The 23,380-nt window shown below is 44.8% G+C and overlaps 1 protein-coding gene across 5 annotated transcripts in view; it reads right to left on the bottom strand.

The window, feature by feature from the left end:
• Nucleotides 1–2,302: 2,302 nt before the first annotated feature.
• The window catches only part of SPATS2L (spermatogenesis associated serine rich 2 like), a 109,695-nt gene continuing 88,617 nt past the window's right edge, over nucleotides 2,303–23,380 (bottom strand). For all 5 annotated transcript variants that reach the window (XM_067548953.1, XM_067548949.1, XM_067548951.1 and 2 more), the window contains exons 8-12: nucleotides 20,848–20,906; nucleotides 14,211–14,320; nucleotides 8,926–9,028; nucleotides 5,010–5,230; nucleotides 2,303–3,709 (exon numbers count right to left, since the gene is read on the bottom strand). In XM_067548953.1, the coding sequence (XP_067405054.1) occupies nucleotides 3,314–3,709; nucleotides 5,010–5,230; nucleotides 8,926–9,028; nucleotides 14,211–14,320; nucleotides 20,848–20,906 (889 nt within the window). In that variant the 3' untranslated portion in view covers nucleotides 2,303–3,313. The remainder of the gene's footprint in view (nucleotides 3,710–5,009; nucleotides 5,231–8,925; nucleotides 9,029–14,210; nucleotides 14,321–20,847; nucleotides 20,907–23,380) is intronic.

Consider the following 23,380-nt stretch of genomic DNA (forward strand, 5'->3'; position numbering starts at 1 on the left):
ACTGATAATGGATAAATAGAGCAGCCAGCTGGCATAGTTTTTAGTTCCTTCTCTGCACTGAGAATTCTTCCTCCTGTGAGTGACTGGGGAGCAGATTGTGTACAATAGTTATTTAATGAATCACTACCTCTTGTGTTCCTAATCACTGCAGTGGTCTTGCTTTCCAACACTTCTCCAGAGTAGAGAGGAAACAGTTTTAAAATATTTCCGTTTAAGCACTTAACTGATTAGTGCAGTGTGGCTGCAGTTCAGCCATGCTTAGGAAGAGAATACTGGCTCCCAGTGAAAGGAACATTTCATTGTTTGTTTTTTCTTTCTCTTCTTCGATTTATGAAGGTCGAAGCTCTCACCTGAGAAACTGAGCAAGGAGTAGGTGCTTCTCTAAAAGCCTGAGAGAGAATGAGGCTGTCAGCTGATTCCTGACAACTGGCTGCTTTTAGGCTCCAGCCAGCTTTGCTACAAGTAATTAAAGGAGTCACAAATGCAGTAATAATCAATCAGTGGGCTGTGAGGCAGTATGGGTGTTCTGCTGTAGCAAAGTCTGCAGTAGCATTATAAGGCTCACTTGAGGCAAAAGCTCAGAGGAGGATGAGGTAGTAGCAGTGAGAGGGAAGTCTCAGCAGATGCTGCTTTGTGAGCTTCATGGGAAATGTCTTTCGTTTTGCTCTTATGAATAAATCTGGATGGATCATGCAAGTTCTCCCCCCTGGCTGAGTTATCATTTTTACAACCCTACCCCTGCAGGTTGCTCAGTGACAATTTGTATGTCAGACTTTCTGATTTGCATTAACAATTCAGCCATTTTCAGACAAGCAGCTTTAGTTGTTTTTTCCACTTATTCCAGCCTCTGGTGCAGCATCCACTATTGCTTCAAGCTGTTTCTGTAGGTTTTTGTTGGGTGACAAGTTCTTGAATGCTTTGAAATGTGCTGTATGCTTCTGTACCTCTCATCATAATAGAGTTGCCATATTTAAAACTGTATATCTGTAGCGTCCAGCGAGGCTAACTTGCATATGATGTAGTGTAGGGTTACCTTGGGTCATTATAGGTATGGCTACACTGCAATGTAAATCTGTGCTTGAGCCCAAACTCAAGCCTAATCCACCAGCCCTTGCATTTACACTGCAATTGCGCTAACCCACGGCTCGGATTCAGGGTCCCAGGACCTGCAGCACTGGAAGGTCTGAGCTTGAGTTAAGCCAGGATCCACAGTTGGACCCTATTGCTTTATAGTGTAGATGCAACCCTGCTTGACTCGGGTCCTGGAAGTTAGCTGGAAGTATTCCACAATTCTATTAGACAACTTCCTTAGTCCTCTCTAGCCCAACCATCTGCAATCCACTTTATGGAAAAAGGAAGCTCCGCCCCCTTTACAAACAGCAGCAGCTCAGGTCAGTGTTAACCCATTCTCTTCTGATCACCGATCTGCAAGCACACTGTCAGTGAGCCTCGTGGGTTTGCAATGGAGAGCAAACTGATCAAGACTTTTGCAAACTGAGCTGCTTCCTGGTAACATGCAGGATGGGCAGGATGGAAGCAATGCCTTGCTGTTGAGTAAATATTTAAGTAGGAAATGTTTGTCCACATATTTTTCTTTTTTCTTTCACTCTCAAGATGAAGAGAAGCTAATTGTTTCTTAGAGCCACATACAGCCCAATATCCACATATGGAACTTCCATTGATGTCACTAAGAGAAATAAGCAAAGATTGGACCCTCATTTGAAAAGCAAACAAGGATATTCATGCTTTGTGATTTTTCTGAGGGGCAAATAGACAAAACAGAACAGTTATGTAGTTCAAGTGAATAAAGCCATCTAGTAAAAATTAGGCAGAGGTAACTATGACAAAGCGCAAAGTAGCAAATAAGTGCATAGTCACTCATTTCATTAATGTGGTGCTGGAGGGCCAGATTCTGATACCTTATGCTAAGTAGGTTACTTCACAAGCAGTCCCTCTGAAGTCAATATAGCTACTTGTGGATTCAACATGATTAAGGGTATTGGAATCTAGCCCAGAATAGGAAGTAAGAGACTGATCCAGAATCCACTGAAGTTAGTTGAAAGACTCCAGCTGAGCTGCTTTAGATCAGGTCCCAAATGTGTCTAAGATACATTTCAACAAGCAAGGAATAAAGCACTAAAATCAACAAATCAAAGAGAACTGATCTTGATGGGACATTTACTTGAATAAGAACTGCAGGATTGGGCCCAAAGTGTGTACTGAGGGTAGCTATTGCCGCAAAGATCAATATAAACAAATGAGAATTTCATGTTGTTCGGTTTTGCAAAGCAGCGAACACTAGAAATATTAGAAAGTAGATTTTAATTTTTTTTTTTTTGAAAGAAACAAAGTTTTTGAAATACAGAATCTGAACATTAAAACTATCTAGGATTTTTTTAAAATAGAAAATTCAGATGGATGTGATATCCTCTCAAACACGCATCTCCATTTTCTGGTGCATATTGCCATAAAAGATTGGTAAGAGTTATAGCCCTCCTGTAGGAGAAATGGTTCCTACAGCAAAAACATAGAAAAAGAGTTTGGATTCAATTGCAACTTTTCATATGGAAAAAATAATTCCAATTAGTCATAAAAAAGTGACTGATAAGGGTGGAGAATTGGACTGTACACCTGGATAGCCATGATTATATACATGTCAAACTTAAGAAATGAGCATTTTTCCAGACTCCCAGTAGTTTACCAATGAAAAATGCCAATATGTAATATATCAAATACAATGTATACTTGATCTTACAGATCTCTCACTATGGAATAATGTATTATGTTCTTTAATTTGTATAGAGCAATACGGTGTGTGTCTATAATATATATATATGGAGAGAAAGAGAGCTGTATAGAGTTGTCCAGAAAAACACTATAAGAGCATCCATTTTCATTGCAGACCATGATGTATGAACTTCTTGTCTTTTCTAACATTAGCTGCTCTAAAAACAACAGAGTGGACTGGTACAATCACATATCTATGGAAGGCATCTTGCTACTATGCATTTAATCTTCAATTTATTTTTTTCAACCTAGATTTGATTTTTCTAAGAAGCAAATACTGCCTGGCTAAAATGCTGCATTGTCATGACAAAAATAACCTTGAACACACTGAGCAAAGCTTTGAAAGTATGAGGTGAACTACAGATGATTATTTGGAATTAATCAAAATACCAGTAAGTTTTTAAGCAGCAACTGATTGATTCTATTTTCTGACAGACTAGTTTTTGTCAGTATTTCAACTAGTACCTTGAGCAAGAAACATAAATGGAAAAAGATAAATTTGCTTTGTGTCTTTTCTTTGTGAGAATTAAGTCACCAAAGTCACAGCTGGCACTGAAAGAACAGTGGCATCAGCAGAGCCCTCTATTCTTGCAGGGCATAAATTGCACTGAGATACCCTAGCACTGCCACGGAATGGTCTGGGCTCTGTGCTGTCTGGTGTACGATGCTTTCTTTGGGTCTTTTCTGTATGTGTTAGATTCTCTGTGGTCTTTGAAGCTGTGGACTGGTCTTGATTTTTCATAGCTCCTTTGTTTTTAGGTCTGAAACTATTATGCTGCTGTCTTCTATGTTCATATCTGGAACTGCTCTTTATATTATTTTGATCAGTTTCGTTACTAGCACCTTGTGACTTGACAGACCCATTGAGCCGGATACCGTGATATTGTGAGTTAAATCTGCGTCTTTGGCTAGATAGCCCATTCTACCAAGAAAGAAAACGAAAGATTATTAGGTTGCAGGCACCCTTAAAAGATTTTGTTAAAAATATATAACAAGCTGAATATTAATAAATATATACAGAATCAAATTCCTAATGCAGTCAGTGCTTTGTTTAACCATGGATGTAACAGAACATATAAGCCTGATCATTGTTAGAGCACTGCAAACACAACTTATAAACAGCTACATCTACAAGAACATCACTACAGAGTTGATACCTGAGCTATTTGCAAATGTTTATGCTTGTCAAACACTATAAAAGGTGATGATGTATTAGTCAGCTCTACAGAAACACCGGCAGCAAAGTTAAGTAGCAGTAAAAAACCTGGGCCCTGATCCTTAAAAGGTATTTAGGGGTGTCACTCCTATTGAAATCAATGGGAATGAGGCACCTAAATACCTTTAGGGATCTGGGCCCAGGTTCACTCTGACTTGCCCCGCCCCCGTTCCCTGAGAACCCAACTACTATTTTTCTGGATATCAAAGTACTGTGTAAATAGCACAATAAGATCTGCAGAAAGACACAGCAGAAATCCATGTGGAAAGCTCCAGATGGATGGAGACATGCCCATTTTGTTTACCCCCTACACAGAGCAAGTTTTTATCAGTTGTGGAAATTGGTGGTTTTCTTTTTAGTTGTATGACTGCTATGCAGTAGATTCCACACACCCACTGAAATTATAAAATGCTCCTTATTTTCTCTTTATGGATCTGTCTCATCCTGTATTCCCTGCACAGGCAAAACTCAGCTTGACTTCCTCAGGAGCTTTACCTGAGAAAGCACTACAGAATAAGGACATTGCAGGGTGGTCCTGTAATGAAATATATAAATATGCCACAATATAGTAAGCAGAACTACTGAGCTGGTGAAATAATATAATTCTGTTGAGATCAGGCAGGTTTCAATTTCAAGGTCTACCAAAGGTTTCAAGGCATGAGTTGATCACTGACCAATTGTCAGGAATAAATATTTCCTCATAGCACAATGTAGGACATTTAAATATCATGCAGAGTTTTAAAAACCTTGCTCTGAAGCAACTGGTATTGATCACAGGGCATTGATCTGTTCCTGGTATGGCAATTCTTATGTTCCACATAGTCATAAAACTAGAGATGGAAAACACCTACTAGTTCATTTTGTCCATCCCTCTGTCAGTGGCGAATTGTATATCATGTATTGCAGAATGGTGTTTGGTTTTGTGTGGTTCACACTTGTAATACTGCTGATTTCCCATGAGTTTGTGAATGTTGAACTTCAGTTTAGTTCATATCTAGTTTCTCACCTGTTTATTTGTTGGGGTTACTTGGGGAGAGGATTCTATGGGACTGGAAATCAAATGACTTGGCATTTTGGAGCTGGCCATTTTACTATCCACATTCTTGATGTGATTAGAGGATTTTCGGGAATGTGTACTTTGCTTGCCAGTTGCCACATGTGAAGTCACTGACAGCAGCAATGAACTGCATGGTGTTCTTGAGGAGTAATTGTTCTTTGGATGAGAAACTACAAAACAAAAACACTCAGTGTTATCAGATACATCATCAGCACCAAAACAGAAAGCCCAGATTCTTATCTCAGTTACACCATAATTCAGTGGCGTCACTTCACCATCAGGTCCATAGCCTATTTCTGCTATGAAACAGCCTTGTTCCACAAGACATTTTTGGAGATGAGGGGCCAACCTGGTGCAACCCACTGACCCTGGTGGACTTACCCCAGGGATGTGTTTAGCAGGAGACTATCTTGAAGAGGCTCCACAATTTAAATACTTTTAGGAAGAGGTCAATATTTTTTGTTAGCTACGTTAGTACATTTATGAGAGACTGCTCTTCCAAAGGGAAAAATGACTCAGTACGCAATAAAAACACAAGAGGAATTGCCCTGGCATAGGCATACCGTATGGGGCAGTCCTGGATCCTCATTATGTTGTTTTGCAGGATTTCTCTCTCTGTGGTGGTAAAACCCAAATCTCAAATTCCTTTTTATGGATCAATCCTACTAAGGGCTAAGTACTCTCTACTCCCATCAGCTTCAATGCTCAGCACCTCACAGGACTGGGATCTAGTCAATCTAACTCTTCCTGGGATGTAATCCAGGTAGATACCTCTATGGACAGAGCCCTGTGAAACTGAGAGCTGGATTGTAGCATAGAGTTATAACACCATGTGAGGGGCTGTGTGGAAGCACATCACACCTGCAGGAGCTCTGGGAGCATGCATAATGCTTCCTGGGAACATGGCTACCTTGCCACACTTGGGAAAGGTGCATGCAGAACCTGTTCTCTCCTAATGCTGACATTAGTATGGGTCCTGTGGAGTCCTTGAATGCCCTGAACACAAAATCTCTCATTGTACCCAGACTTTGCCGTTGTCCAAGAGGCTCCTTGCTTCTTCTCCATCCCTGTGCCCCTGCACAAGGCCAGGCACAATCTGTAGCCCAAAGGCAAAGAGCCATTTTGCCCAGTAGAGCTGCTTGAAGGTGAAAAGCACTGTCCCCCCCCAGGAGTAAAACCAGAGTCTGAATTTCTATATTTGTGTGCTGGAGCAGCCTCTTGCTGAAGGGAGGTGCTGTTTGTGATGTGGGCAGAGAGAGGATGTAAGCCAGTTTTCAAGCTGCTTTGATGCTGGTTAAGAAATATAAACACAATGTAAATACTGAACACTTTGTGTAAAGATGGAAGGTATTTTAAACCCTGCTAAATGCATAGTGAAAGCAGGTCTGTAGTCTCTTCCACTGGGTGTTTCCACTGCCAGCATCAGAAACAACATCACTCTGATCGCTGCCTCCAGCACTATGCTAGAAAAGATCAGCTGGATTTGTAACTAGTTTTTTTTTTTTTTTTTTGAAAAACAATATTGGCTCTTTATTCCTGGTGCTTATTGCTTCTTAGTCTGTGAACTTTTAAACTGTTGGGCTGAGCAAACTCTGTAGATTTCCTTTAGGCTCATCCCTCACATTGAAATACTGTCTCAGTGCTTGTAATGTGAAGAAACAGAATGCTTTAATGAGCATCCCCTGGCAGCAGAGAGAGAAATACAGACAGGAAAAGAGTGTGGTACCAATAATTCCCCCAACTGCTCAAGGTGAGTGGGAGTTGTACCCAGTGCCAGATTAACCTATCACTGGGCCCTAGGCAAACATACACTGCTGGGCTCCTACCTTCTAATATGAACAATAACAAAGAGCTGTACAATACACTCAGCGTGGCTGGGCTGGTCATGTTGTGGATCTGCTGGGACCGGCTGCTCATCCTGCTGTTGCTAGGGTCACCGCTCACTATGATGGCTGGGTCAAATTTGAGTCAGTGATGTTGCAAGGTGGCACATGGGATTGCAGTGCTACTCAGGTTTGGCCCAGCCACCACTCTATCATGGTGAGCAGCACCACAAGTAGCAGCAAGATGAGCAGTTGGTCCCGGCGGATCCACAACATGGCCACCCTGGCTGTGGTGAGTGTATTGTATGGCTGTTTGCTGGGCCCTGGGCTTCCTCCCTGAATTTGGGCCCTGGGCACGTGCCTACTTTGCCTATGTGTTAATCCAGTGCTGATTGTGTCCTTTACACCTTGGACTGAAATTGGCCTGGAAATTAAAGTGAATCTCATGTTGAAAAAAGGCTGCTGAAGTGGAGTTCTCAGTCCTTCCACAGAAAAGGTATAGCATGGGTAACAGCCATGCAAGCTTCCCTATTATGCACCAACAATGTGCCTTTTCTCTGACTTGCAAAGGCCCTCTCTAGAAGTGAGAGTACACTCCAGTCTCCATGGCTCCAATAGTTAGCCTCTCTAGGGAGCCTGCCAACTCACAGGCCTGCCTGTTATGCACACTTGTCAACTACTATCTTCATGGAGAGCACAAACTCATCTCACATATGCCATTAGAAAACCACCTAAGTAATTACTGTTCGGTCTGAACATGTTTCTGTCACTCCTGTCACCACCCCATTCAAAGGGTTGTATTTCTAGTACAGCTTGAATCTCAAACACGTACAGGTTTGGGCTTAAAATTCACCAAAACCAACTCTTCAGTTCTGGATTCCTACAGCACTGCACTTCCGTAGGGGGTCTTCAGCCATCTGAGTTTCTGGCCCATTAGCAGTCTCAGAAAGGGCTCAGGTGCTGTAGATAGTGGAGCACTTATGGCTGCCCCACCTCGCTCTGCGCTGACTTGTGATTACAGAACTTCATTGTCCCCCTTTCTCTTACAGGCACACATGATGCAAAAATGCAGCATGAGCAAGAAACAGTGGACTGTCTTCGGCGTCCAGAGAGAAGGGAAGTTTCCAGTCAGATACATCATTTTATCAATGTTTGACATTATTCAGGAAGGATCCCCCATTTCTCTACCACTAGGATGGAAAAGAGGGTGCATCCTGATGTCAAGGGTATTTTAGAAACCGAGCGCTACCTAGTTTTGTAGAGTTTTTTCAATCACATACGATGGTTACACTAGCTAGGATAACAGTTAAAGAACTTCCAAATTCATAAGCTTTAGGGCATGAGATAGTTACTATGAGATCACCGTACACAAGTAAATGCATTATTTGGAGGTTGATGCTTTCCTCTGAAATATCTGAGATTGGCCACTATCAGAGACAGGATTAGGTGGATCCCTCAGACTGTTCTGCAATAGCAATTCCTATGTTCTTGTGACTTGAGGGAGACAATCCTTAGGCTGTGTAATCACAAGATTCATTCTGGCAGATTCCTAATTTGTTTTTCTTACTATTTATAATAATTCCTTGGAAACTTGCCATGTTTTTGTTTTGTTCATGAGTGCTGGGGCTGCTAAGATTTTTTTTTTTTTTTGGGGGGGGGGGGGGGGGGGGAAGGAAGGACAACGACGACGACGACCCTGGAGTAGAGAGAAGCACTGAAGTGTTTGGTTTTTAAAAAACAAACAAGAATTGCCGGATATAATGATAAATAAGGGAGGTCAAATTTTGCATCAGGAAAATATGACTTTTGGAGCAGAAAATGGATGTGAGCATCTCAGTAAATTTGCAGAAGGACAGGTGTAAAATATCTTGTGCCAAATTCAGCCTCTGCAAAAACCAATGCAAATCTTCTGAAGTCAGAGGAGTTGCTCTCTCTTGTGCCAGGGCTGAATCTGGTCACTTGAGATCATGGTAGTCATGCAGAGAAGTCAAATAGTCACTACATTCACACAATACTTATTTGGAAAAATCATCAGAACTTACTTTCTCCGCAGAGCTGAATTTGAGTCTTTAGCTGTTCTGTGTCACAGGAGAACCGGGCAGACCTACCCAGCTCTTCATCATATTTGCGTTCGCTCACAAAGTGCTACAAAAATACAGGGAAATAACACTGACTTAAATTCTAATGTATCCCACTTCATTACATGGATGGTGAAGAAATCAGCCTAATGTTAATTATCCCAAGATCACTGTCAGTTCTCAGCTATCTGTCATACCACCAATGCTCAGGCTCTCCACACAGAATCTGAGCAGATAAAACAGGAGTAGTTTCCCATCCTGAATTAAGCTCTGGCAGTGTAAAGGGACCTTAAAGTAGGGATAAATTACACCGTACCATACACCAACTTTATGGCCCTTTTTCAATGCCAGAGCAGTATAAAGGCGGCTTAGTGTAAATGGAATCAGGCCCAAAGTGGCCTGATGATTGTTAGGCCTCTCAGCTGACTTTGATTTTGACCACAAGATTTTGTTGACTCATTCGCAGAACCTGGCGGAAGTGGATGGGATTTCCCTTCTGTAGCTTTGCTTCTCTCTTCGAGTGATTCCTCATATCCATTCCAATATAGGTGTGTGCGCGCCCCGTGCACAGATTCCCGGAACTTTTTTCCCTTAGCAAGCCCCATAGGCACCCTGGAGTGCCACGCTCATGCCGCGGTATATAGGGCGCTGCCAACCCCGCGGGCCCTCAGTTCCTTCTTTCCGCCTGTGACGGTTGCTGGAATGTCTGCCTCTTGCATATCGCAAGTAGCCTCCCTTAGCATTCTAGTGCTTTTCTTTGTTAGTTGATTGTGATAGTTTACAAGTGTATAGTAGATAAGTTAGATAGCAGATAGTGCCCTTAGGGGCTACATTAGAGCCATGCCTGGCTCCACCAGCTTTAAAACCTGCACTGTGTGTGCAAAAGTCTTCCCCATGAGTGATCCTCATGACCGCTGCCTCCGATGCCTCGGAGAGCAGCACAGAGGAGAAAAATGTAAAATCTGCAAGGCCTTCAAGCCGCGCACCCCAAAAGAGCGGGACGCCCGGCTGAAGGCTATCCTGATGGAGTCTGTGCTCCACCCGAACTCCAAGCCATCGCGATCGCTGGCGGCACCGAGCGTCTCCTTGGTGCGGAGTGCTCCGACGGCACCGGCACTGAAGTCAACAAGCAAGGGCAACAATGGAAATAAAAGGTTTTGACAGTGCGCACAAGGGTGGCATTCCTTCATTGCCCCTGGATCTTTCCCGGCCCCTTGCCCACAGGCTCCGGCCGTACTATGCCGAATGGGAAACCATCACCACAGACCACTGGGTCCTTGGCATAGTCCTCAGGGGCTATGCCATTCAGCTTACGGCCTTCCCCCCAGACTCTCCACCTACCCAGTCCCTCTTCAGGAACCCCGCTCACATACATACACCCCTCATACAGGAGGTCAACTCCCTCCTCTCGCTCAGAGCGGTAGAAGAAGTTCCTCCACAGGAACGGGGGAGGGGATTTTATTCATGGTACTTCCTAATCCCCAAGGCCAAGGGGGGCCTGAGGCCCATATTAGACCTCCGTCATCTGAACAGGTTCATCAGACGCATCAGGTTTCACATGGTTTCCCTAGCCTCCATCATTCCCACTCTAGATCCAAGGGACTGGTATGCTGCCCTCGACCTCAAAGATGTGTATTTCCATATTACTATCCTCCCCGATCACAGAAGGTTCCTCAGGTTCATGGTAGCTGGCTGCCACTACCAATTCTTTGCCCTGCCCTTTGGCCTCTCGTCAGCGCCCAGGGTCTTTACGAAGAGTATGGCGGTGGTAGTGGCCTATCTCCGCCGCAAGGGGGTCCAGATCTTCCCATACCTGGACGACTGGCTGATCCGGGGCAAGTCCATGACCCACGTGAGGAACAGCCTAGCAGTCACCTGCACAACATGCACCAAACTGGGGCTGCTCATCAACGAGCAGAAGGCCACGCTCACTCCAGTGCAGCGCATAGAATTCATAGGGGCCACCCTAGATGCCACCCAGGCTAGAGCCTCTCTCCCACGGCCTCGATTTGAGACCATGGCCACCATAATCACCGATTTACACAGATCCCCCACGACAACAGCCAGGCACTGCCTTCAGCTGTTGGGACATATGGAGGCATGCACGTATGTGGTGAGGCTGGCTCGCCTCAAGCTCAGGCCTCTCCGAGGGTGGTTGGCCTCGGTGTATGTACCAGCCAGACATTCACTAAACAGGGTGGTCACGGTTCCCACCCAGGTACTGTCCTCCCTGGACTGGTGGAGGAACCCGGGGGAGGTTCTGAGGGGTGTCCCCTTCAGAGACTTGGCTCTTTCAGTGACTCTCATAACAGACACCTCAGACGTGGGATGGGGGGCCCACATCAGCAAAGACGTAAGCACCCAGGGGCTCTGGTCGCCGAACGAAAGAGCTCTCCATAACAATGTCAGGGAGCTCAGGGCAGTCCGCTTGGCCTGCAAGGTCTTCCTCAGGTTCCTGAAGGACAGGATGGTTCAGGTCCTCACGGACAATACGGCGGCTATGTTCTATATGAACAGGCAGGGGGGAGCGTGCTCCTCGGCTCTGTGCCAGGAGGCTACTTGACTTTGTGACTTTGCTGTGAGGCACGACTTCCACATCTCTGCCTCTCACCTCCCCGGAGTCAGGAACAACAAGGCGGACCGACTCAGCAGGTCGTTCTTACCCCGCCACGACTGGTCACTGCACCCGGAGGTAATGACTTCAATTTTCCAGAAGTGGGGAGTTCCCCAACTGGACTTGTTCGCGTCGTTCTGGAACAGGAAGTGCCCGAGATTCTGCTCACTCCGAGGTCACGAGCTGGGCTCCCTCTCGAACGCGTTCCTTCTAGACTGGGCAGGAACCCTCACGTATGCGTTTCCCCCCATCCTGCTCCTACCCAAGGTCCTCCTGAAAATCAAGAGGGACAGGGCAGACGTGATACTGATTGCGCTAGCTTGGCTGCAGCAGCACTGGTATAGCATGCTGCTTGACCTGTCCATCGATCCGCCGCTCCTGCTCCCGAAGCGCTACGACCTGCTCTTCCAGGACCAGGGTCGCCTGCTGCACCTGGACCTGGACTCCCTCCACCTGACGGCATGGAGACTCCGTGGCTGATGGAGGGAGAGCCTGCTCCATACAGGTCCAGCAGGTTCTGCTGGGCAGCAGAAAACCTTCCACCTAGGTGGTGTACCGGGCCAAGTGGAAGCGTTTTACCTGTTGGGCGGAGTCCCGGGGTATCCCACCAAGCTGTTTACCCATACAGGCGATTTTGGAGTATCTGCTCCATCTAAAGCTCCAGGGTCTAGCACTGGCCTCCCTGAAAGTGCCCCTGGCAGCTATCTCGGCCTTCCACCAGCCAATGGAAGGACGATCCCTGTTCTCTCACCCCATGTCAGTCAGGTTCCTCAAGGGGGTGGAGAGGCTATACCTGCAGGTCCGTGACCCGGTGCCTCCCTGGGATTTGAACCTGGTCCTCACCATGTTGATAGGACCCCCCTTCAAGCCCATGGCTACATGCCCGCAGCTCATCCTCTCTTGGAAGGTAGCCTTCCTGGTGGCCATTACATCGGCTAGGAGGGTCTCCGAGATAAGAGCATTGACCTCAGAGCCCCCCTACACGGTCTTCTATAAACCACACTTCTTTCCTAAACCACATGGTTTGGAGGAGGAGCGGAGATGGCATTCGCTGGACGTCAGACGAGCCTTGGCCTTCTACATCGAGTGGACCAGGCCATTCCAGAGGTCAACGCAGCTGTTCGTGGTAGTGGCGGACCGGATAAAAGGCTCACCTGTCTCCACCCAGCGCATCTCCACCTGGATCACTGCCTGTATCAGGACCTGCTACGAGCGGGCGAAGGTGCCGCTTCCAGGAGCTGTGACAGGGCACTCAACCAGAGTCCAGGCCTCATCCGCGGCCTTCCTGGAACGAGTACCCCTGCAGGACAACTGCAGAGCAGCGACCTGGTCGTCGGTCCACACTTTCACATCCCACTACGCCATCGTGCAGCAGGCGAGAGAGGATGCGGGCTTCAGCAGGACTGTGCTGGCAACAGCAGCTCAATGCTGACTCCTACCTACCTCCAAGGTATGGCTATTTAATCACCTATATTGGAATGAATATGAGCAATCACTCAAAGAGAGAAAACAAGGTTACTTACCAGTAACTATTGTTCTTCGAGATGTGTTGCTCATATCCATTCCACACCCACCCTCCGTCCCAACTGTTGGAGTCGGCAGAAAGAAGGGACTGAGGGCCCACGGGGTCGGCAGCACCCTATATACCATGGCATGAGCGCGGCACTCCAGGGGGCGCCTGAGCCGACCCTACAAGGCTTGCTAAGGGAAAAAAGTTCCAGGAATCTGTGCACGGGGCACACACACACCTATAATGGAATGGATATGAGCAACACATCTCGAAGAACAACAGTTACTGGTAAGTAACCTTGTTTTCTTCATCTCTGACAGGTACCAAAGGGTAGAAATGAGTCTTTTGGCTTTCTTCCTGAGATCTCTGACTTGTGGGGTTGTACAGAGGTCCAACTTGTAGCTCCTCTTGGTCACTGCGTACGCCTCCACGGTGGAAGGGGAGAGAGCAAGGTCTTTTGGTTTGCGACAGTAATATACCAGCAGTACTCTGTTCTGGTGGAGACCTGTTCACTTACAAGTGCACTTCAAGGAACTGGTTACAGTCCAAAAAGCCTTAGATGTTCAGCAACCATTACTGGACAGATGGGCTCTTTCCTGAGTGTCAATGTCAATTTCTGTGCCAAGGCATTCTCAGTGAAGGGCCCACGTCTCTCAAATGTGTCCCTGCTGTCACTTGCAGCCGGAGTTGTCATGCTTCAGAGCACAATACAAGAGGCACCTGATTGATTGATGGATCAATTTGATATTTGGGAAAATGAGCTTATGTCATTCTGCCACGGTGCAGAGATTTTTATTATTTTGCCTTTACATTTATAGGTTTAATATTGGCACCAACTAATTGGGACTAATAACTCCGCGATGCACACACAGCAGAAGCCCTTGCTACTCTGTTTAATAGGGTGCAGCTTGGACCTCTGTCATACTAGCTTCTGTTTTTTGGCCAGAAGCACTGAGGCTAACCCTGAGTAGGTGCCCCTCCCTGTGAGACCCACAAATGATCAGCCACACTCTGTCCTAAGCATTTATAACATAGAATAGGGACATAGAGTTACGCTGGCAGCACAGGCTGAGTGTCCATGTAAAAAGATCACACATCCAGACGTTAGTGGCTTGATAGACTAACCTTAATTTCAGCCCTGAGTTCGGCCAGTTGTGTCTCGGCCATCTGATTAGCTAAGTCTGTCAGTCTCTTCAGCTCCTCAGCTCTTTTCTGACGAGCAGTCAAGATTTCCACTGCCAAGCAAAAAGGATAATACATTAGTCCTAGGAACACAATCACTTTTTAAATTAATAACAGTCTGTACATTAACACTGTTTGCAGTGTTGTTGTAGCCTCATTGGTCCCAGGATATTAGAGAGACAAGATGGGTGAGGTAATATCTCTTGGAGGACCAACTTCTGTTGGTGAAAGAGACAAACTTTTGAGCTTACACAGAGCTCTTCTTCAGATGTGGAAAGAAAAGCTCTATGTAGCTGGAAAGCTTGAGAAGGTATTATCTCATCCACCTTCTCTCTGTACATTAACATTGTATATCAACATATGGAAAACATACAACATGCCAAGTTACCAACATATGCCAAACACACTGCCATCCATATGACCCTGTATGCACCGATTAATCCAAATCAATGGATTTAACTTAGCTGTTTAATGTTAAGAAAGATATGAAATTGATACGCTGTTAGAAAATGTAAAATCCCCACCCAAAGTTAAACTTGCCCTTCAACGTTTAGACAACCAGTTGCTAACATGGTATTTTGAGCTTTTTCCAGTGCTTTTTTTTCAAAGTACAAGATCATCAAGGGCTCAGCTGAGATGTAGGAAATGAGCCAACAGCCTTACATCCAGATACATAATGTATTTTATTTAGATGTGACCATTTTATCCCCTTCTGAAAGAATTCTGTCAACATATAGTTTGTCTAATTTATAAGAGTAATGGTTTTGCTTTCAAGTACAGATTATGCTCTTACACAGTTTATCTAATAAAGCCATGTTCCATTTATGTAGCAAAGTAGTATTTGAAATGCCTAGGATTTTTATGAAAAATATTAAATATACAAGACTCCACATGTTGTATACACTGTATAAGGAAATGAATATTTTACACTCCCTAATCTTTTTATAAGAAAAAAACTTACTAAGAACTATTTCTTAATATTTAGGATTATGTAATTTGACAAATTGTGGAAGACAATCAAATTTACAGTTATATAAACATTGATGATCCATGTAATTGCAAAATCTGATTCAGCAGCAGGGAACTGGTGGGGTTTGCATTTATCTGACGGGCGGAAAGGTGCAATCTGAATGTTAAATGTTAAATAATTATAACAGTGTTCCTGTGGCTGAAGCACAGGACTGGGAGCCAAGAGACTTTGGTACAGATCCTCAGCTGATGTAAACTGCCAGAGCTGGTTGACTTTCATGGAGCTCTGACAATTTACACCAGCTGAGGATCTACCTCCTGATTTGCCACAGATCTGTGTGATCTATTTGATCTATGCCTGCTTTGCCACAGATTTCCTGAGTGACCTTGGCAAGTCACTTAGGGCTTATGTATCCAGGGAACTGATTGTGTAATAAGCTAGGTTGTGAATTTAGTGTGTGGACACTCTTATTCCATACTAAGAGTGCTTTTTGTGGTTTAGCTAAACAAATCTACACAAAGCATTTTTAGTGCAAAATAATAGTGTCCACTCAGGGAGTTAGTGCAGGACTGCTATTGTGTTTTAAATTCACACCCTACCTAATTCCACACTAACATCTCATGTGGGCAGTGCCTCTGTTATACCATCATTAAAATGAGGTGTAATATGACCATATTTTACAGAAGGTTTGTGTCACTTAATCCATTAACTTTTGTAAAGAGCTTTGAGGTCTTTGGAGGTTGGAAAGCTCTGTGGCAGTGCAGAACACTATTAATTAACTTTTACTTTGCTCCTTAGTGGATCTTTTCATTCTGCCCATGATCCTTAGCCATACGTGGCATATGGCCTCCAGTGTTGTTATCTGGGGAATCCCTGTTGGATTGCTAAGAGATATTTTATTACGTGCTGAAGGATTATTTTAAATTATGCTAATTGTGCTGTCTCTCCAGGTTCAGGATCAGATTTTCCAAGTGACTGCCCAAACCACTGGCTCAAATTTGACAGCTGCAGATGCACATTGGCATGTGGTGCACATTCAAATACCTATTTTTGCACACTGTTAAGATTACCAGTTTGGGAAATTTGACCTAGTACCTATAGAAATAGTAAAATTACCATCAGTTAAAGAATCCTCTCATGTGGCAGAAAGATATAAAAATAAATAACAACATAGTTATTAATTAATACTACACATTTCTATAACAACATCTACCCAAAGACCTAAAAGCATTTTACAGAGCCTCACAAAAGCCCTGAGAGAAAAACAAGGTTACTTACCAGTAACTGATGTTCTTCGAGATGTGTTGCTCATGTCCATTCCACTATAGGTGTGTGCACACCTCTGTGCATGGTTACCTGGAACTTTTTTCCCCTTAGGAGATCCCATAGGACCAGCTTTGGCGCCCCCTGGAGCCCCGCACACATGCTGCAGTATATGAGGCGCTGCCAGCCCTATACCCCCTCAGTCCCTTCTTTCTGTCAACTCTGGCAGTGGGGATGGGGGGCGGGTTGTGGAATGGACATGAGCAACACATCTTGAAGAACATCAGTTACTGGTAAGTAACCTTGTTTTCTTCTTCGGGTGCTTGCTCATGTCCATTCCACTATAGGTGACTAACAAGCAATACCTTTGGAGGTGGGTCGGAGTTACCGGTGAGATGCAGTCAGCACCACTCTGCCAAATCCCGTGTCCTCTCTCACCTGCTGGACGATGGTGTAGTGGGATGTGAAGGTGTGCACCGACGACAAGGTGGCAGCTTTGCAGAAGTCCTGCAGAGGCACTCTCTCCAGGAAGGCTGTGGATGAGGCTTGAGCTCTGGATGAGTGCACTGTGATGGTTCCTGGAAGCGGCACCTTCGCCTGCTCATAGCAGAACTTGATGCATGATGTAATCCACGAGGAGATGCGCTGGGTGAAAACAGGTGACCCTGTCATCTGGTCTGCCACTGCAACGAAAAGCTGTGTTGATTTCTGGAACGGCTTTGTACGCTCAATGTAGAAGGTCAGGGCTCATCTCACGTCCAGTGAATGCCATCTCCTCTCCTTCTCCGAACCGTGAGGTTTGGGAAAAAACATGGGGAGAAAAATATCTTGGTTACAATGAAATTGGGAAACCACCTTGGGTAGGAAGATCGGATGCAGCATCAGCTGGACCTTGTTCTTTTAGAATACTGTATAAGGGGGCTTCGAGGTCAAGGCCCTAATCTCGGAGACCCTCCTGGCTGAGATAATGGCCACCAGAAAGCCTACTTTCCATGAAAGCGGAAGCAGAGGGCATGAAACCATAGGTTCGAAGGGGGGTCTCGTGAGTCTCGAGAGGACTAGGTTGAGATCCCAGGGAGGCAGCGGGTCATGGACCTGCGGATAAAGCCTCTCCACCCCCTTGAGGAACCTGACCAACATGGGATGGGAGAACAGCGATCTCCCCTCTAGCGGCTGATGGAAGGCCGAAATGGCTGCCAGGTGAACCTTCAATGAGGCCAGCACCAAGCCCTAGAGCTTTAGCTGGAGCAGGTACTCCAGGATCGCCTGTATAGGCGAGAGACTGGGCGGAATACCACGGGACTACGCCCAACAGATAAACCGCCTCCACTTAGCCTGATACATGACCTGTGTGGAAGGTATCCTGCTGCCGAGCAGGACTTGCTAGACCTGCACCGAGCAGGCTCTCTCTCCCTCCATCAGCCACAGAGCCTCCAGGCCATGAGGTGCAGAGAGCCCAGGTCCGGGTGCAACAGGTGACCGTGGTCCTGGGATAGAAGGTTGTACTGCCTTGGGAGCTCCAGGGGTGGAGTGATCGAAAGGTCTAGCAGCATGCTGAACCAGTGCTGTCTCGGCCAGGCCGGAGCGATGAGTATAATGTTCACCCTGTCCCTCTTCATTTTCAGCAGGACCTTGGGTAGCAGCGGAATGGGCAGGAACGCATACATGAGGGCCCGTCCAGTCGATAAAGAACGCGTTGGAAATTGACCCAGTCTCGCGACCCAGGAGCAAGGAGAACCTCCGACACTTCGTGTTCCAGGCTGACGCGAATAGGTCCAGTTGGGGAATGCCCCATTTCTGGGAGATCATAGCCACCACCTCTGGGTGCAACGACCAGTTGTGGCGGGGTAGAAACGACCTGCTGAGGTGATCCCGTCTCGTCATTCCTCACTCCTGGGAGGTGAGAGGCAGTCAAGTTGGAATCGTGCCTCACAGCAAAGTCCCACAGACAGATAGCTTCCTCACAGGGGGCCGAGGAGCGCGCTCCCCCCTGCCTGTTTATATAAAACATGGCTGCTGTGTTGTCTGTCAGCACCTGCACCACTCTGCCTGTCATGAATCGGGGGAACACTTTGCATGGTAGGCGAATGACCCTCAGCTCCTTCATGTTGATGTGCAGGAGCCTCTCCTCCCCCGACCAGAGCCCCTGAGTACCTAGGTTGGCGTTGATGTGGGCTCCCCATCCTACGTCCGACGCGTTGAAAATTAGGGTGACTGGTGGGACTGGTTCCCTGAACAGAACACCCTTCACCACTGCCCTGGGAGTCCGCCGCCAGTTTAGGGTGGCTAAGACGGACGGGGGAACTGTGACCACCCGGTCCAATCAGTGTCTGCTCGGCACATATACCAAGGCCAACCATGCCTGAAGCAGGCTGAGCCTCAGATGAGCTAGTTTCACTACGTACATGCAGGCTGCCATGTGGCCTAACAGCTGTAGGCAGTGCCTGGCTGTTGTCGTGGGGCATCGGAGCAGCTGGGAGATGATAGAGACCACCGCCTTGAAACGTGGCTGAGGAAGTAAAGCTCTGGCCTGGGAAGTGTCCAGGGTGGCCCCAATGAATTCTATGCGTTGCCCTGGGGTTACTGTGGACTTCTGCTCGTTTATGAGTAGCCCCAGCCTGCTACACATGGAGCAAGTGAGGTCAAGGGCGGCATACCAGCCTCCTGGATCCAGAGAAGGGATTATTGAGGCTAAGGAGACCATGCGAAACCTGAGTCGTTTGACATATTTGTTTAGACAACGCAGGTCTAATATGGGTCTCAGACCCCCCTCTTCGCCTTGGGGACTGCTCAGGAGCTGAGGACGGGCTGGGGGGCTGGTTTCTCCTTCTAAACCCCCTATTCTATCCCTATTCCTATGGGGTTGAAAAGGCCTGGGCAGAGGCCTTGGCTGCTGCTGCCATGACTGATGCCTGGAAAACTGTGGCGTATACAGGCCCAGGGAGCAAAGTGTGGCCTGGAGTCCTTCAAACCGTTCAAATTCGCATCGGTCTGGTCGGAGAATAGGGCCAACCCATCAAAGGGGAGGTCCTGAATAGACTGCTGCACCTCCTGGGACAGGCCCAAGGATTGCAGCCATGAGCACCTTCTCATACAGACGGCAGAGGCTATGGCCCTGCCCCCCGAGTCAGCAACGTCACAGGACGTCTGGAGAGCTGCCCTAGATGACACCTATGCAAGAGATAGACATTAGATGACAATCTGGAATGCATCTGATTATATCTGCCTCAATAGATTATTAGAAAAACAGGTTCTGATCAACATCTGTTTTTTTAGATATCTTTTAAATTCCTGAGCATGGTTACAACCTTCTCCCCTTAAAAATGACGTAAAGCCAAATATAGTCATATTGTGTCATATATCACTATATCACTTCATGTATTGGAAGTCATGTATATAATACTATAGTGAACCTAATAAGATATCGTTTACTGTTTCACCATTAGCAAATGAATTCAGGGATTAAGAAATGAAAATACAAGCAGCACACTACAAGCTGGAATAGTAGGTTAAGTCTCAGCTTTGAAATCTCCAGAACTTGGAATTTCAGGTTCATATCTTAACTGGGTTGATTCTTCATCCCTCCAAGGTACATAAAATGATTTCCATGGGTTTGACAGGATGCTATCAGCAGTAAAAAAAATAGATGTCACTACATCAGCAGATATGTTTCTGAATACACATGGGCAGATCTGTCATAAAAAGGTGTCATATTTACAGTCACTCTTCAGAACAGAACCATACTTTAAAAATCTCACAACATTTTCATAAGAGAAAGGGTTTGGCTGCGTGTATACAAGACTCAGTCTTGTAAGCCTGCTGCAGACAAAACTCCCATTGGTATCAATGGAGATTCCACACAGGGAAGGCTTGCAGGACTGGATGCTTAGTCTGTAAAGTGCGTTGAGTCATTCAGAATGAAAGGTGCCATATAAATGGAGAACACTAGAGAATTAGTGATGTCACCACATCCAAATATTCTGAAGGGTTAATACATTCCAAGGCAAAAGAATGACTTCATGACAACATAACATTCTGCAGCCATCTTTGGATTCTGACATGACTGCACTGTAGATTATTACATGTTTACACTCTAGCTGAATTTATAGGGATGGAAATCTGTTAAATTTTGGTGCACAATTCTTTTAGCCAGAACTTGTTCAGGAAGTAGCAGAGAACACCAGGGACCCTGTATACAATGAATGATGCTGTAATGCTGCTAGGTGAATTGATTTACTACTTAATTTTTCTGTAGAATCAAAAAACACATGATCTCCCAACTCTTCCAAAATGCACACAAGCTCTCTAGTATTTTTTTTTTTTTTTTTTTTTTTTTTTTTTACTTACTGGCTTCTTCTTTAACTTTATCAACTTCTGCCATTAATGACACTTCTTTGTCTATGATACTAAAAAGGAAAAAAAATGATTTAAGCCAAGATAAAACTATGATGAGAAGCAGAACTAAAATATATTTTATACTAATAAATGCTTCAGAACACTGTTACTGGCAGTTCTAGAATTAATAAAGGAAAAATTAAATGGAAAGAAATAAAGTAAATAGAGACCAATTGAATATAGCAGCCAGTTCTAACCAATCTTTAATGGAAATTAATGCATTATTAGCCAGATACTATCCTTTTGCATTTACATGCAGCTACCTCTGATCTAGCTGCACACGTACTGTCTGGAAGTTAATATTCTCACTTCTGAATTAGTAAAATGCACTCTAGCTAATATTCATGTTGACCTGGTTTATCTCACAGTGGTTTGTTACAAAAATGTAATAATGGCCATGAGTTAACAGCTCTTTCTCTTCTTAAGTGATCAGGGAACAAGTTTCTGCAGAACATGTTATTTTAATCAAGTAATTAGTCTATCCTTATATAAGGTACATAACCCTTGGCACATCACCCAACAGGCCACTACGTGGAAGATTTACCCTTCTGGCCCAGATTTTGTAGGATTTATGGGATGGGACAGGTACATGGTTGACTTCCTTCCCACCTTCTTCTGCAGAATTTCTGAGCTCCCCCACTCAAAACAGAACTCCTGCAACCCTCTGCCACAGCACTCCCCATTTGTTCTTTTTAACTGGCAAAATGCAAGGAGACAGGTGGATCTGTTGGGAGTTAACAGCAGGTCAAAGGCACTTTTAACATAACCATGCAATTTAGTGAAATAACGCTAGAGAGCTCCCCAATAGATGGCGCTCTTGTTCATAGCTCTGAGATACTTTGTAAAGGAGTTCTTGTTTATTAACCATTGTCAACATTAATTTTTCAGTTTTGCAGAATCAAGAGATTTCTGGTCTTGCTTTTAAAATATGGGATGACAAATAGGTCAGATACAACAAGTGAAATCAGGCATGCCTGTCCTGGGGGAAGTGGAAAGTTCAGTTATTACAATATAAACATCATAAAATTTACACCTTGGTAGGGAATGAGATTTTAGGAGTTCAAGACATAAATATCAGCATTAAAGGTAGGATTCTGTCTGAGTCAAACCTTAGTGATGTGAGGAGACTTAAAGAAGTCAATGGAACTGAATTCTTACATGAATAAGGCAAGAATGATCTGGCCCTCTAATTCAATTATTTTTTCAGTACTTTAACTTAAGAGCATTGGGTGATATGATTTGTATGAAAAGCAAGGGGCACTGCAGCTTCACACCATCCCCCGTGCAGGTCTGTGCTTATCTGACACAATCTGGCCATAGCAGGAACAATTATATAAGCAATTCATGTGTGAATACTGATATTAACATACATGTGGTCCTACAGCTCAATAAAGAGTATAAACCCAGAGTATGTATGTAATGTAACAGTAATCCAAAATATGGTTATATACAGGCTCACTTATAATTACAAAATAGCTTCCTCTTGGCAAAGACCAAATGTATGTGTTTTAACTGTATATGCATCCTTTGTCAGGAGTCTATATTCTGCATTGGCAGGTGGATGAAACAAGAACTAAGATGGGCTCAGAGTAAATCACTGGCTCTGCACTCTCCCTCCTTTTAATAAGATTCAGATCTTAATCCAAACTTTGCACCTCTCCTCTCTCTAATAGGCCAAACCAAAAACTCACATTCAAACACCCGCAAACTTTGGAGTTGTTCAAATCAGATCTGAACTTTATACCTAGCACAGGTCTTTTCCATCTCTAACTGTGTATCTTGACTGGCATTAGGAAACTGAACAATCAACCCATTAAGTCTCAATCACACCTTCTAAAACAGCACTGAAAACGGTTTTGTTTAGTCTATATTAACACACGCAGTTTTTATTACAGGTTCAGAGGCACCCATTGCTGATAAACAGTTTCAACAATTCAGTTTCCTCCAATAGAACTTTCTTATTATAATCTTAAATAACTAACAATATTCCAGGATATTTGTGTAAAAGCAAATACACACAGCTGATATTTAGCCCATAATATACATAGCAGTTTATAATAAACGAGAACAAAAACTCAATCCTGCAATTTCAGTACTGTGCATGAAATGCTGTCATGAAGTCAATGGGAATTGTGTGGATAATGATTGGAGGACAAGGTCCTTAAGGATTCACCACAGCTTTGGAAACTATAAGTCAGCTATAGTAGAAACACCTGATTAATGTACAAGAATTCCAAGTGGAAATGGTTGTATACAGTGTAGTTGTAGCAGGGTTGGTCCCAGGATATGAGAGAGACAAGGTGCATGAGGTAATATCTTTTATTGACCCAACTTCTGTTGGTGAAAAAGACGAGCTTTCGAGCCACAAAGAGCTCTTCTTCTCTGGGTTTCCATTTCAGACAGCTAAATTCAATATCTTCCATAGTTGTATGCAGTGTAGTTATAGCTGTGTCAGTCCCAGGACCTGAAGAAGATCTCTGTGTAA

This window comes from Emydura macquarii, unplaced genomic scaffold, assembly GCF_026122565.2.
Source record: "Emydura macquarii macquarii isolate MOO-44397 ecotype Brisbane River unplaced genomic scaffold, CSIRO-AGI_Emac_v2 contig_1253, whole genome shotgun sequence".
NCBI classification, from domain to species: domain Eukaryota; kingdom Metazoa; phylum Chordata; order Testudines; family Chelidae; genus Emydura; species Emydura macquarii.